At 37.2% G+C, this 15085-nt stretch overlaps 1 protein-coding gene across 1 annotated transcript; it reads left to right on the forward strand.

Annotated features, from left to right (window-relative positions):
- The first annotated feature begins 647 nt into the window (after positions 1-647).
- On the forward strand, positions 648-14858 carry LOC134651700 (uncharacterized). Its single transcript, XM_063506801.1, has 9 exons — positions 648-793; positions 3121-3337; positions 4027-4151; positions 5410-5565; positions 6136-6285; positions 10444-10660; positions 12864-12994; positions 14078-14233; positions 14701-14858. Exons 1-9 carry the CDS (start codon positions 736-738, stop codon positions 14850-14852), a joined length of 1362 nt encoding a protein of 453 aa, XP_063362871.1. The 5' UTR covers positions 648-735; the 3' UTR covers positions 14853-14858.
- The last annotated feature ends 227 nt before the right edge of the window (positions 14859-15085 follow it).

Here is a 15085-nt window from a genome sequence, read left to right on the forward strand (position 1 = left end):
ACTATATTCCAAATTTCTAGCGCTCGAATTTCAAAAATCAGCATTTCGCCGTTTTCCACCGATTTTCGAATGACGAAATCGAGCGATCGAAATTCAAAAATCGGCCCCCAGCCTTTAGATAGGTATCTGAAAAATGAAAACCTATTGCATTGGTTCTGTGGTGAGTTGTTTATAAATAATAGGTAGTACTTACAGTTAAGAAATTTGAACGATCTGCCACTTCGTACCTTGTCACAGTTGACAGTGACAGTCAATATGAAAGCCGTTTTGGATTTCCTTATTTTCACCGTAGCAAGATACAAAGTGGTCCAAACAGAAACACGTTACGGCGCGTTACATGGGGGGAGGGGGGGTCAAAAATGTCCAAAAATTGCGTTACGTAATACTTAAACGCTCCCACACGCCAGCTATAGTCACGTGTTAGGTAACGTTGCACGCAGTACAAACTTCTCACTTGTATGTACATAATGTATTACTTAAACAAAAATCTAACACGAAAAAACTTTGGTACTTATGTTGTTTCTGACGTATTTTCCTTAGAAAAAATCATACCTAGTCAGTCAAAAGGACAAAATATTGAGACAAACAAAAGAAGTCAAATGTCACCGTGTAGACAGGTTTTTTATAGTATGACGTATGGAGACGTTAGCTGCATATTTAATGCTTGCTAAATCGGTATTGCTGGTATAAGGTAGAAATAGAACGGAGGGATCAGTCGTGTGGCCTATCTCCAAAATGTTTGTGAAATCGTTGGTGGCTCTTGCCTTTATAGGTTTAGTTAGCTCCAGTGCTGGTAAGTCTTATACATTGTTTTTTTTTTATATTTTATCCTGTTCTATTTTTTTTCAAAAGATTCTGATTTTAATAATATGGTAGGTAATTTATTTTCAACCCTTATAAATTATCCATGCTTGGTGCAGTACCTATTTATTTAATCAAAAGTTTACTTTAAACTCCCCAAATACCAAGTTAAAACAATACCTACATTTTACTCAAAACATTGCATCAACTTACGTAACGTAAAAAATTATAGTGCCTAATAATTTCGCAGGTACGAGTAATTAGGTACTAACCCTGAATTAAATAAAAAAATAAACTAAAATTTCTGAGCGTACATTTAATGAAATTACAGCGTTATGGTGTTTACCTTTTGTGTTGTTAATTAAAAGGTAGAAAAGAAGGCCTACCTTCTTCTACCTTTTAATTATTATAGTCGAGTTATTATTACCGAAAAACAACTTGCAAACATATTTTTAACCCCCGACGCAAAGAGAGGGGTGTTATAAGTTTAACGTGTCTGTCTGTGTATCTGTCTGTGGTATCGTAGCTCCCTAACGGATGAACCGATTTTCGTTTAGTTTTTTGTGTCATAGATAATTTTATCCCGAGTGTTCTTAGCCATGTTTCATGAAAACTTGTTCAGTGGTTTGAAAATCATCAGCTCTTATAATCTTATAGTCGGGGGATTTTAATTTTTTTAATTTTAGTTAGGTTATTGAAAGCTCCGTTTGTGTGGTCATTCACTGTTCCTTATATATCGGAACTATAAAATAAGTCTCGGCAAATATGTAACAATTACAAATCATAAGTATATTAGGATACGATTATTTAAAACATTCTTTTGCTTTCATAAGTAATAGTTACGGATTTTTAAAAAGCGTTTTTCAATTAGAGTAAGACCAAAGAAAGTCTGCAGCGCTATATTAAAAGTAATTTTTAAAAATCAGTATGTGACAACACCACAGAAAATGGATTAAATAGTCTTGATACTTGTGAAATTTCTACCATATTTTACCGTCTATGAAAAAATTAAGCTATGGTAAAATAAATTTTATTCCAACAATAGATGTCACTATTAATATGTATACATTTATACTAATTTTGATAAATAATATTGGGAGAATGTGACATTTGGCTTCATCAAATTTATTGAGCTTTTGTAATATCTGCGACGGCCTAGTGGTAAATACTAAATAGGTAAACAGGGCCTACCGCGAACACCAAAGTTCACAAATTGCGGGCATCTGTTTTACTCCCATTAAGGCGTAATTAGATTGACAGAGAAATTGCCCGCAATTTGCAAACTTCGGTTTTCGGAAAAACTAAATAAACCATTAAAACAACAAGGGAGAGGAACGCTACGAATGGGAGAGGATCCCCGCTCCGAATCGTTTCTGGTGCAGAGGCTGTCCATAGCCATCCAGCGGGGTAATGCCGTGAGCATTATGGGCACTTTTGCACCGGAAGCGATAAGGAACGGGTTTAACTAAAGCCCCCTCCAGACTATGTGCGTGAATCGTTTCTCGAAATGTTAGATGAGAGTCTGTGCGGAAAGAGAAGAGTCGTGGAATGTATGGGGCCCAATACATTCCACGACTCTTCTCTTTCCGCACAGACTATAGAGGAAGTTCATAAGGTAAGTATGCCTATACCTATTAGGTGTGTTCAATTAGCTGTGAAACCTTAGTCTGTACCAATATTATATTATCTATATATGGTGCAAGTATTAAGATGTTTCATTTCATTTACCCGTCATCAACTCCAAATTTTGTAAACATTATCGTTTTTGAGCTTAAATCGCCTTGTGCTGATTTTTTACAAGTGTAAAATTATTCGTCATGCGGAAAAGTAACTCCCGCACGCCGGTTTTGTAAGGTTTCACCATGTTTTTTCCGTTCATCACAAAACACAACGAATATTTAAACGATTTTGACAAACATATACCATAGTGAATGACTTTTACTGACTGCTAATAAACATTGCCATATATTATAGTTTTTTAATTCGCTGTCAAATTATTGCGCTGCAGACTTTCTTTGGTCTTACTCTAAAAGACACGTCAAGATCGCATAGTCTTTTTGTAATGCTAAAAAAAATTAAGTATATATCCACATCCCTTACTACACTAAATAAAAAATTAGCCGTACTCATCAAGTAATTCGAAAAACAACTGATCTTAAGAGTAATTAAATATTTTTTGCGGAATAACAATCGATTTTGGAACAGGTAACACATTATTCGCAAGTCCCATTTTTTGTGTAAGTGTACCTACATATTTAGTAGTAAAATATTTTTGTAATTGCTATGCAAACATTCTTTTTAATGTCACTATTGTTACAGTACCTCTAACAAAATGCAAGATAGACGACACCAAATGCATCAAACAGAACACGGAAGTCCTGATCCCTCTGTTCGCTGCCGGAATCCCGGAACTTGGCGTCGAGCAGTTGGACCCCGTCTCGTTCAAGAAAATCGACTCCAGCAGCGATTTGCTGAAGCTGGTCTTCAGAGATGCCACCCTTAAAGGGCTGAGCACTTGCAGATTCAAGAACATTAAGTAAGTGATTTTACTGGAGGTGGCCGTAGGAACTCTGTGATAAAACAACGCAAACTAATTGTGTTTGAGGTTGTTAGAATTGTTTCGATGAGTATTAGTTTCCCGTGGAAAGAAAAGGACGACTCTCATCTCATTGTTAGACCGGGCCGGGCCCGAGCCGAGGCGTCCGACATGTCATTTTCTAAAACGACTGATCGGTGATAACGTGGTGCTTTCCATTGAAAACGAAGGGCCAGTAGCTCTGGCTCGGCCCTGACCCGGTCTAGCGGGAGTCATCCTAAAAGCACAGTCAGCGATAATAGCTTGTACCAAAAATGTTTTTTAGGGTTCCGTACCCAAAGGGTAAAAACGGGACCCTATTACTAAGACTCCGCTGTCCGTCCGTCCGTCCGTCCGTCCGTCCGTCCGTCCGTCCGTCCGTCTGTCACCAGGCTGTATCTCACGAACCGTGATAGCTAGACAGTTGAAATGTTCACAGATGATGTATTTCTGTTGCCGCTATAACAACAAATACTAAAAACAGAATAAAATAAAGATTTAAGTGGGGCTCCCATACAACAAACGTGATTTTTGACCGAAGTTAAGCAACGTCGGGCGGGGTCAGTACTTGGATGGGTGACCGTTTTTTTGCTTGTTTTTTTGCTTGTTTTGCTCTATTTTTTTTTAACTTATTCTTGCCTCATTTACAGACGCGACGCAACCAAGTTGAGCGCCAAAATCCACTGCGATGTCACCCTGGACGGCAAGTACGACATGAAGGGACAGATCCTGGGTCTCCCCATCAACGGAGACGGCAACATGCACATCGAGCACGGTGAGTGGCAGTGGAATGAGAGATTTGTACAAAAACATCATCATCTTCCTCGCGTTGTCCCGGCATTTTGCCACGGCTCATGGGAGCTTGGGGTCCGCTTGGCGACTAATCCCAGTAATTGGCGTGGGCATTAGTTTTTATGAAAGCGACTGCCATCTGACCTTCCAACCCAGAGGGTAAACTAGGCCCGTATTGGGATTAGTCCGGTTTCCTCACGATGTTTTCCTTCACCGAAAAGCGACTGGTAAATACCAAATGATATTTCGTACATAAGTTCCGAAAAACTCATTGGTACGAGCCGGGGTTTGAACCCGTGACCTCCGGATTGCAAATCGCACGCTCTTGCCGCTAGGCCACCAGCGCTTCTAGAGATTTGTACAAAAACAATGATTTCAATTCTATCGGACGGACTTGCTGATCATTCTCAATTATATTTCTAGATATGACCTAACAAAAACATTTCACATATAACTTATCTACAAATATGAGTTATTTGAGTTAAAACTTTTGAGGCATCAATTTTTTCCAATGTTGAATTGAACCTATATTTGTTTTGTTAGTTAGCAAATTTAATATTATCGGAATATTCCAAACATTTCTTACCTAATTTGTTCAAGAACACAAAACACGTTTGTCATTCCTTCAAGGTTGCGGTCATACTCGTATTAAAGTAAATAATTGCTTGTTTGATTTTATTTTTAATAGTTCTGTAAACTTTCGGTTGAAGGGGCCTGTTTGGATGTAAATGCCGTCATTGTTTGCCACCTTTGACATGAGCTGCCGAGGCTGAGACACGTCAATCAACTTTTAGGACACCTCTTGAACATCCGTCTTTTTTAATTCTTAGTAACTTTATTTTATTGTACTTATTGTGACAATGTTATGGTACCATCATAGAGCAGACCGAAGCAGATAAGGTCGCGAAAATCTTCTTGATGAACAGAAAATGACTGTTAAAAAAGGTACCATCAGCGGTTAAAGCTTGTATCAGAATTTAATTTAGTTCTTTGGTCGAAGTCAAATTATTAAACCTACTTTTAATAGTCGTAACGTTATTGAACATATGACTAAAAAAGTTGATTTGGTACTATTAAGCAGAGCTGATGATAAAACCAGGAGTTAAAATAGTATTGGGCTCTTAATAGGTATGATTTAAAGGCAAAATAGTGTATAAAAACAATAAGATATAGTATTATTGTAATTAGCAATTTATTAGGCATAGAGATTTTAGTTAATTTCTATATTTTTTTATTATCAGAAAAGGTAGAGATCACCTTCGAACTGAGCTACAAGGAAGAAACTGGGGCTGACGGTAAGAAGCACTGGACTACTGGCTCGTGGACGCACACCTTCGCGTACAAGGGCAAGACCAAGATGGAGTTCGACAACCTCTTCGGTGGAAACGAAATTTTAGGTAATACCCTGAGATTCGCACGTTGATTATAATTCACGGGTCAAACGTATTTTAGAAAAAGGTCACGTCTAATCTGTGGACAGTACAATAAAAGTTAACGAATCTGATAACGAAATTTAATTTTTTTCTACATTTACATGAGCTAAGTGACTAAATTCAAATATCATGCTACAATTGTGTCTCACAAGAGTGGCAAGCAGGTATCCGACAGCAGTTAAGCCCCATTTACACGGCACGAGAACTTACATGTACCTACAATTAGATAATATACATTGCTAACTACAGAGTACAATGATTTCAGTCGATCGACCAAATACCGCACTGTAACGCAAATCGCATGCAAGTTCTTGATCCGTGTAAATGGAGCTTTACACAGACCCTTTTAACCCTTCGAATGCCATTGTCAAAAATTTGCTACTGAATTAATAACCTTGAAACTGTAAATTATAGTCCAAATTGTGTGGTACGACTACGGGACAAAGTATACGAAAGGTTAACTCCAAAAATGGCACGTAGAAATGAGTGAGCTTTCAAACAGTTATGTTTACAAAATTATTTTTTTGTTTCCAGGCCGCGCCGCCCGCGAACTCATGAAGACCAGCGCCAACGACATAGCAAGCATCACCGCCGGCCCTGTGATCAAGACTATCACTGGCAGAATCCTGAAGAACGTCAAGACATTCTTCGAGAAAGTGCCAGTGGAAGATTTCGTTCTAGAATAAACCAAAATTAGCCATAGGGAATTGTCGTAACTGAAGCGACGTACGCGACTTGTATAAAGATGTCGCTTTTCGCCGATCTGTTTGTCAAAATGGTTTGCGCGACTGTCGGTACAGTTAAGATAATTAGGTTCCTCATTTATGCAAGTACCATCAACGAATTCAATTTCAGTACCGTTTCGTACCTTGCCACAGTGACTAGTATGAGGTGCCTAGCGACTTTCATTGATTGTCACTGTGACAAGGTACGAAATGGTAATAAAATTAAATTATTTGATTGTACATGCTGTGCGTACCCATTACACAATATCGATTTATAAAACGTCAGGCAATGAAAACATGATCCCTTGTACGAACGAAAACGTTCTTATAATCATACCCCGGTGTTTTGGAAGCGGTAATGTTTTACACTAGCCAAAAAATAGTCCACAATAAACAAAGTTATAAATACCTACACGAATTAATTTTCGCTCACTAAAACCCCGAGGTACGCTTATAATGCATTTGCTTTGTCGAAGAACTAGGAGATCCAAATGTAAAACTAAATGTGGAAACAGTTATAATTTCGACCCGAAAGTCTGGCAGAGTTATTTGGTAGTCCCAGACTATCCGGTCGCATTACTATGGGTTTAACCTCCTAAGGCCATACAAAAAAGCCCATTTGAATTTGAAATCATTAGTCAAGGTAATATGGTTGAATTTCATTTGTTTTGAAATCAAACGAAATAAAAGAAATACAACTCTGTTCCATTTCAAAATGGTTTTAATTACATTGAAGTAATACTACTGGTATGACTGTGGGCCTTACGAACAACACAATAACACAGCTAATGAATGACAGCTAGTGGAGTGCATTTAGTCACAGAGAGATGAAGTGGACACAATGGTTAATTTCTTCTCGACGATGACAAAGATGTCACATAAAGAGTAATGTCACCAGCTGTATATAAAACACAAATCGATATCTCGATTTTCGTTTTTCGCGCAAGGCGTTTAGACCCTTAGTTTCTGCATGTCTGTATAAAGCAATGCTGTTATGTAATAGTCTGTTTGTTTTTAATATAATGTACTACGCCATACATTTTCTATGCAAGAAACGAATGAGTGTTCCATACTATTTCCTATGGGCAGTACTTCATAGTTAAAAATGAACAGACTGTAATCCCTTGAGGTTAGTAACTGTAAAAAAAAACTTTCAAATACTAAACTCGTGTAAATAGGACGTTATTTTTGTTACATGTCAAGAACTGAAATGGGAAATGTTGCGACGGGTTTTTTATATTTTTTATGAATAAAATCTTTTGGTAACTTATTATTTTATTTATTTAGATAATTTCAATAAATGTCCCATTATTAGGTGGAGGTAATAATCCTCATTGGATACTGCCAGCCCGGTTTTGGCAGCAAGCCCGACTCGGCGTGTAGGGTGACTGCTAAAGTTGAACACTACATACTATTTGGCCACCCTTAAATTTAAGCATACCATTTTCTTTCTGATTTGTATGGAGTGGCCAATTATGGACAATGTAGTGGCCAATAAATTAAAGCAATCAGCCTAGGTAGTACTACCATCAATCTCATTTTAGAGGTGACAAACGAAATAAATTAAATAATATTATAGGACATCCTTACACAAAAATTTACTAAACCCCACAGTAAGTTCAAGCAGTTCAGTGGCCAAGGTGTTCACAATATCTGAACACGCACTCTTAACGCCCCGACAATAGAGGCGTGTTCAGATATTTGTGAGCGCCTTAGCCGCTCCGATATATCTGATGGCGACTGTTCAAGAAGGCTTAGGTTGTGGGTATTCAAACAACGGTACCTAATACTTACATAAAACAAGTATAGATAATATACAAATACAAATATGCATATAAAAACACCCGTTACTCAGGAACACATCTGTGCTACTTGCATGCGCATGCGCTTACCGGGATTCGAATCCAGGGTTCATAGTATAGCACGGGTCACTGCCGACAAGGCCAAACCGGTGTCGATCGGTGCTAGTGCTAGTATTTAGTAGTAGCATCTATATATTTAGTTTATCGATATAATAAGTTATATAATAGGATATTGTTATTGTTATATAATAAGGAGTTGGGCAGGACATGTTGCTAAGCAGAGTGATGGCCGGTGGACTAAAATGTTAACAGAATGGTGGCCGTTTTCGGATGACAGAAGCGCCTGGCGTCCGTTGACTCGTTGGGTGGACGACATCCGGAAGATTGCGGGTCACTTCTGGATGAGATTAGCTCAGGACCGGGACAAGTGGCGTACTAGAAGAGAGGCCTATGCTCAGCAGTGGGCGATAAAGGGCTCATATGATGATGATGATGATGATGATGATGATGATGAATAAGTAGGAACTCTCTACCTGTCATTTAATTTTGCCCCCTAAAATCCGATATCTGATTACGATATTTACGCGTGCTCCGGTGACCATGAACTGAATTGTGCGTCACCCATTAAATCTTATTAAGAATTATTTTAATTTAGTCAAACTATTAAATAACGTGATCTTCTAGTTTCATATGTGAAGTTTACCTTGAATTTATTAACAATAATCAACACCTAAAAATATATACATATAAATTAAACAATTATTCAACATAAAGAAAGAGTCTAATAGATTCAGGACTAAATAAACTATTGCTAGCAGTTGCAGGTAGCAGCACTGTTGCCGACTGCATTGTAGCAGGAAATGTCAAATTAAAAGTTGAGTTATTGATTGATTTCGATGAAACAATGCAATGTCGTCGTCAATATAGCCGCACAGCAATGCCCTCCTAAAGGGGCCCACTGATTAACAGTCCGCCGGACGGTATCGGCCTGTCAGTTAGAACAAAAATTTGACAGTTCCAAACAACTGACAAGCCGATACCGTCTGGCGGACTGTTAATCAGTGGGCCCCTTTAGGTACAATATTCTTAAAGTAAGAAATAGATTTGACTCCGTTTTGTTTAAAAATAGAACGGTACAAACAAATGCAACTCTATTCAAAACTCAAATTCAGTAGATTTAACAGAAGAATTCCAATTTTTAAATATTTACTTTATTATGTAACAAGGCAACAAGGATCAGAACTGGTTATAGTGGTTATTTTAATTATGTGACGTAATTCTACGAAGTCCGGCATATTTTAATATTAATCAAATCAGTCCACGTTTAAGGTTAAATAGTTTGATGGCATCAGTCGTGTGAGGATCTTGGTTCAAGATGTTTGTGAATTTCGTAGTGGCCGTTACTGTGTTAGGTGTAGTTAGTTCAAGTGCAGGTAAGATTGAAGTTATAGTTGGTCAACCAAATCTTGTCAGTAAAAAAAGGCGCGAAATTCAAATTTTCTATGGGACGATATTCCTTCGCGCCTACATTTTTCAAATTTGCCGCCTTTTTCTACTGACAAGATTTGGTTGACCCAGTATATTTTTAACTGACCTCCGATAAAGGGTCGGGGTTTATGTTACCTAATAATTCTGTAATTTTCTAAGTAAGTTAAAAATCATGAGTTTTAAATTTAATCCGTGTCAAAATTCTCACGGAAGGAATACATTTTTTTTGATAAAATTATAATTAATTAGCGATTTATATCATCCGTTCCAGTTCTTATCCAGATTCCAGACTTGTGCTATGTTATCTTTCATCATTTGATAGTGTAGCAGTATAAAAGTAGGTATATTTAAAATGTATATTTGTGTAAGTATAGTATCATTAGTAGTCTCGTCAAGTCTCGTGTCTGTTTTCATATCCACTATTTACAATCCTGCACCAAACTGTCTGTTTAGCCCAATGGTTGACTGGTAGAGAATGCCTCAAGGCGTTAAGTCCGCCATTTGTACTCTTTTTGTGTAAATTTGTGTTGTTTAAATAAATAAATAAAAGTACTGTAAGCCACTCAACTATAGTCCAAAATCTTAGTTTCAGTGAGAATTCTAACGCAAAACATTTTTATATGACAGACCAAACTCAGAAAAAATCGAAAAAGATATTGGTATGAATACCTACATCCGAATTGCACGTGTCGGCCATAATTATAGAGTATTGGACAATATATGTTAGGTGGTTTGACGATTTGGTTTGGTGGTCATTTTGTTACCTCAGCACATTGCCCTAGCAATCTTCCTCAAAACATGCATTTTAACTTATCACTTCTTTTCAGTACCCCTAACAAAATGTAAAGCGGACGACTCAGAATGCATCAAAAAGAACACTCAGGTTCTCATTCCCCTGTTCGCTGCCGGCATCCCCGAGTTGGGAATAGAACAGTTGGATCCCGTGGTATTCAAGAGGATCGACTCCAGCACCAACATCCTGAACCTCATCTTTAAAGATCTTACGGTTAAAGGGCTTAATTCCTGCAGATTCAAGAGTATTAAGTAAGTTTTAGTTTGACAATGTTATAGATTTAAGAAAATCAAAATTCTATCTACATTCACACCAACCCCACGTTGGATAACCATTCACTAGTCATAGTCATAGTTTATTCATAAACAATTTTTATTGTGTTTTAAATTAATTTAAGTACATATAAATTTGTTTATCTTCTATATATATCTATATACTTACACGAACAAATCTTATAAAATACTTATAACAAAATATACAAAACGTCAAATTAAATGTACTAATGTCATGAACAACAAATAACTTACAAGTGTTCAGATTCAATAACGTTGAGCGCTTATATCAACATTAATCACTACCTATTTAAATAATGATGAAAGTAATATTAATAACAAACATTATCTCAGAAATAGGATTCCATTCCCTCCACGTGTATTGTTTGTATTTTGGCATTGAAATTTTGCAAGAAAAGCCCAATAGAGCTTCACCGTCTCATGCGTAATTCCTGCAGATTCAAGATTAAATGAGTTTTAGTTTGACAATGATATAGATTTAAGAATATGAAAATTGTATCTATATCCATATCAACCCCACTATGGATCACCGTTCACTTAAATACTTACATCACATGAAAGAACGGTGGCGGTGGTTGGTTATAAATTACATTAATCATTACCTCCTCGTATTGCACCAATGATGAGAGTAATATTAACTAGAGATGCTACGAATATTCGGTAACTATTCGGTATTCGGCCGAATGTTTCCTACTATTCGGCCGAATACCGAATATCTGTTGCACTTACTTAAAAATAAAAATTGCACAATAAAAATAACCAAAAACTATGTAGGTATATTTAGAATGTGTTCTAAGAAAGTTGTTAAATACGAAGACCCTTTTTTGAGCATTTGATGATTAAAAAACATTTTATTTTTATCATGAGTCTGTTTTGTCTGACTCTACTCATTAACGCTGTTCATCAAAAATATAATTATCTTAGCTAACGTCATCTAACGTTGAGCTTTGTTAGCGATCAGTTTTCATAATAATTGTGACTCAAAATGTTCGCATGTCATGCCGAATATTCGGTCGCCGAATATTCGGTATTCGGCCGAGAGAGGGGCCGAATATTCGGTATTCGGCCAAAACCGCTATTTGGGGCATCTCTAATATTAACAAACATATCTCAGAAAAAGTATTACATTACGTGTATTGTTTGTAACGTTTTTGCATTGAAATTTTGCAACAAAAGTCCAATGGAGCTTCATCGTCTCATAGCATGATTAGTTCGAGGTGCGAAAGTATTTTATTTTGAAACTCTGTTACTTTATATAGATCCGAAAGCAACTGTTGAGCTATTTTCAAGAAGATCACTCCGAAGATACCTTAAGGGACGGAAAATGTGTTTAAAGTAATTTGAGGTCTTAATTATATCACCTTACAACATTACACGAGGCAAGAAAATTGTTACATTACCTAATATTCTTGTAAGAATTTAATACGTACTCGTACCAGAACTTAACGATACACGTGGAACTTAGTTATGTTATAATTATAAGGTTTTTTATCCGAAACTTCTCCATAAATATTTATCGCCCTATTAGTGATTAATGTATGTATAATTTCTCATTAATTATGCCTACCAATCGACTATACTTGTTATTTACTAACGAAAATGCTAAATCACAATTTATTTGAAGTTATTTTAATTTATGAAACTCGTTTTTTTATTTTTATCGTCACGCACGTTAAAGTTCACGGACTTAACTAAAAAAATATTAAATATCTAATAGGCATAGAGTTAGACCAAGGTAGATCTGCAACGATTTTGATAGCACGAGCAGTGCAAGTGTTATTTATTAGAAGTTTGACGTTTAAAATAACACTTGCACTGCGTGTGCTATCAAAATTGTGGCAGACTTTTCATGGTCTAACCTCTAGATTTGTACCTGAATTATATTTTATATATAACAGTTATTTACTTGGATACTGACACAGGACCTCGAAATTTGAAACATAATAGTCTATCAAGCCATTTCCGTCACTATAAAAAAAACAAATTTAAAAAATTTAGGCGCGATGGGTTATCGTCCCATAGAAACATTTTCTACTGACGAAGTTGTTTGACAGACTGTAATTACCTATATTCCTTAAGTATTGTCGAACTCTTTCACATGTGATAATAACGATAAACAATGGTATTTTCTTTTCGAATAACTGATAACTTGAACTTACAGAAACAACAAGGCTAAGCGGGTGCTATCAGCTAAAATCCATTGCGACGTCGTCCTAGACGGCCAGTACACAATGAAGGGGACAGTCTTCCTACTACCTGTTACAGGCAACGGAAAAGCCCACATTGAACACAGTACGTATTAGTGTAAGGCCTGAGTGGACGCTGGAGTTGGGCGTGCAGCGGGGCGGGGCGTGCGGCGTGCATGTTAAACAAATGCAAGCGTATTAGGAGCGGCCTTAGTACACGCTGCTCAAATTACTTGTGAGCCCGACGCCACGCTGCACGCCCCGCCGAATGCTCCGCTTCGAGCGTCCACTCAGGCCTTACACTTAGAAAAGAACTACCTGCCACTGGATCCCTGAGGGGCTACCGCGAAAACCGAAAATCGCTAATTGCGGGCATTTGTCTCTATCACTCCAATTACGCCTTCATTGGAGTAAAAGAGAAAGATCCCCGCAATTTGCGAATTTCGGTTTTCGCGGTAGCCCCTCTGGGCACAAATCTTGTCTTTGTACTAGAGGGTTTAGGCTAAAGATTCTTAGCTGATGTAGACAGGTTTCTTTACCATTTATTTTGAGTATTTTAGAAGCTCAATATGTATAAAATTCGGACATCTTTAAAAAAAACAACTACCTATACCAGCCATGCCTCTTCTCAGTTTGGAAAATGCGTGCACTCCACGCACCGAAATTTGCACTTTTTGTAAACTTCAGAATTCAGAATGGAATTTATACAGTCAGTAGCAGAAGTGGCTAAGCGGTCCAGGTGTTCACAATGATCTTGTCGCGACTTTATCGTTAAGAGAACAAAAGCGTGTCAAGGTAATTTTGAACACCTCGCTCACTTAGCAACTTCTGCTGCTGACTGTACTTGTTTAGTGTCCATCAGATACATAAGCGCGGCCAAGGTGTTCAGAAACATCTGAACAAATCCTTTATTATCTAAACGTGAAAGCAAGTTTAGTTATTTTTGAGTACCTTGGCAGCTCCGATATATCCGACGGAGACTGTGCCATGTCGATCCCAAAACCCTTTTCAATAGTTGTCCATTAGAGAACACAACGAATACAAAAATCCATTAAAAAAAGAACTTATAATTTTCTGGTGGGAGATGGGTCAAGACGGGGATATATGGAAAGGGGGAGGAGGGAGCATTTACCCAGCAGTGGGATACTAGGCTCATATAAATAAATTTATAAATAAATATAATTTTCAGAGAAAATTGAGATTAATTTCGACTTGAAATACGAAGAGGAGACCGGCCCTAATGGCAAACAGCACTGGAAGACTAGCCAGTGGACGCACGACTTCAAGTATTTGGGAGAAAATGTATTGGACTTTGACAACTTGTTTGGTGGGAATGAAGTTTTGGGTAATTTCTTTGTTTCTTCTTTAATTCGTTTCTTTATCAGCAGTCAGGAATGGTGTACTTATTAGGTATTTTACTGTACAGTCACCACACGGGATTGTTACGCCATTTAGGGTCCTAGCTAAATTGGTTGTTCCATACTTAAGCTATGGAATGTTCAATTTTGCTAGAACCCTAATTGGCGTAATCACGGAGCGTGACTGACCTATGTGGGTATCTAGTTCGTGTATTAAAATTTAATATTACCTTTAATACGTAGCTACCTATATTAAACTCGTCAATATCATACCTAATATAGTAGGGTAAATGTGGGATAGTTGCCATACTTTTTGAAAAAGGTAAATAAAATACAGAAGATAAGCATTTAAAAATCTTATAACACAGTGTTAGTTTGTATACTCATTAATAAACAATATGTTCAAGGTTGTTTGTTATTCTTTATTTGGGTATTTATGTTACTTACTTTTTAGCTAGAGCAACAAAAGAGCTGATGAAGAGCCACCCCAAAGAGCTCGCAGAGCTGACTGCCGGACCCGTCGTCAAAACCATCGTTGCAAGGATCATAAAGAACGTCAAGATCTTCTTCGAGAAGGTTCCCGTGGAAGAATTTGCTCTGGACTAGTCACAAGCACAGCTCAGACCCTATCATGGTCGCATGTTTATCACCTGTCATGCTATGCGTCACTTTCGCACTTACATATTTGTTAGAACGTGCCAGCCATGGTGACAAATGATAAAGAGAGCATCTTAACCCTACTGGAATGTACAAGATTGTGTAAAATATATGCGACCAAATTCGAACTAATAAATTCAGAAATATTACTTATATGATTGCGTAAATTATTTCCATTCACC

The sequence above is a fragment of the Cydia amplana genome, chromosome 10 (assembly GCF_948474715.1).
Source record: "Cydia amplana chromosome 10, ilCydAmpl1.1, whole genome shotgun sequence".
Lineage (NCBI taxonomy): Eukaryota > Metazoa > Arthropoda > Insecta > Lepidoptera > Tortricidae > Cydia > Cydia amplana.

Bases quoted from the DNA above. Each gene is read 5' to 3' on its own strand.
- LOC134651700 (XM_063506801.1), top strand. From the start codon at position 736: ATGTTTGTGAAATCGTTGGTGGCTCTTGCCTTTATAGGTTTAGTTAGC. The intron at 6,286-10,443 runs AAACCAAAATTA...ACTTCTTTTCAG, and splicing joins GGAAGATTTCGTTCTAGAAT to TACCCCTAACAAAATGTAAA. The intron at 14,234-14,700 runs GTAATTTCTTTG...CTTACTTTTTAG, and splicing joins TGGTGGGAATGAAGTTTTGG to CTAGAGCAACAAAAGAGCTG.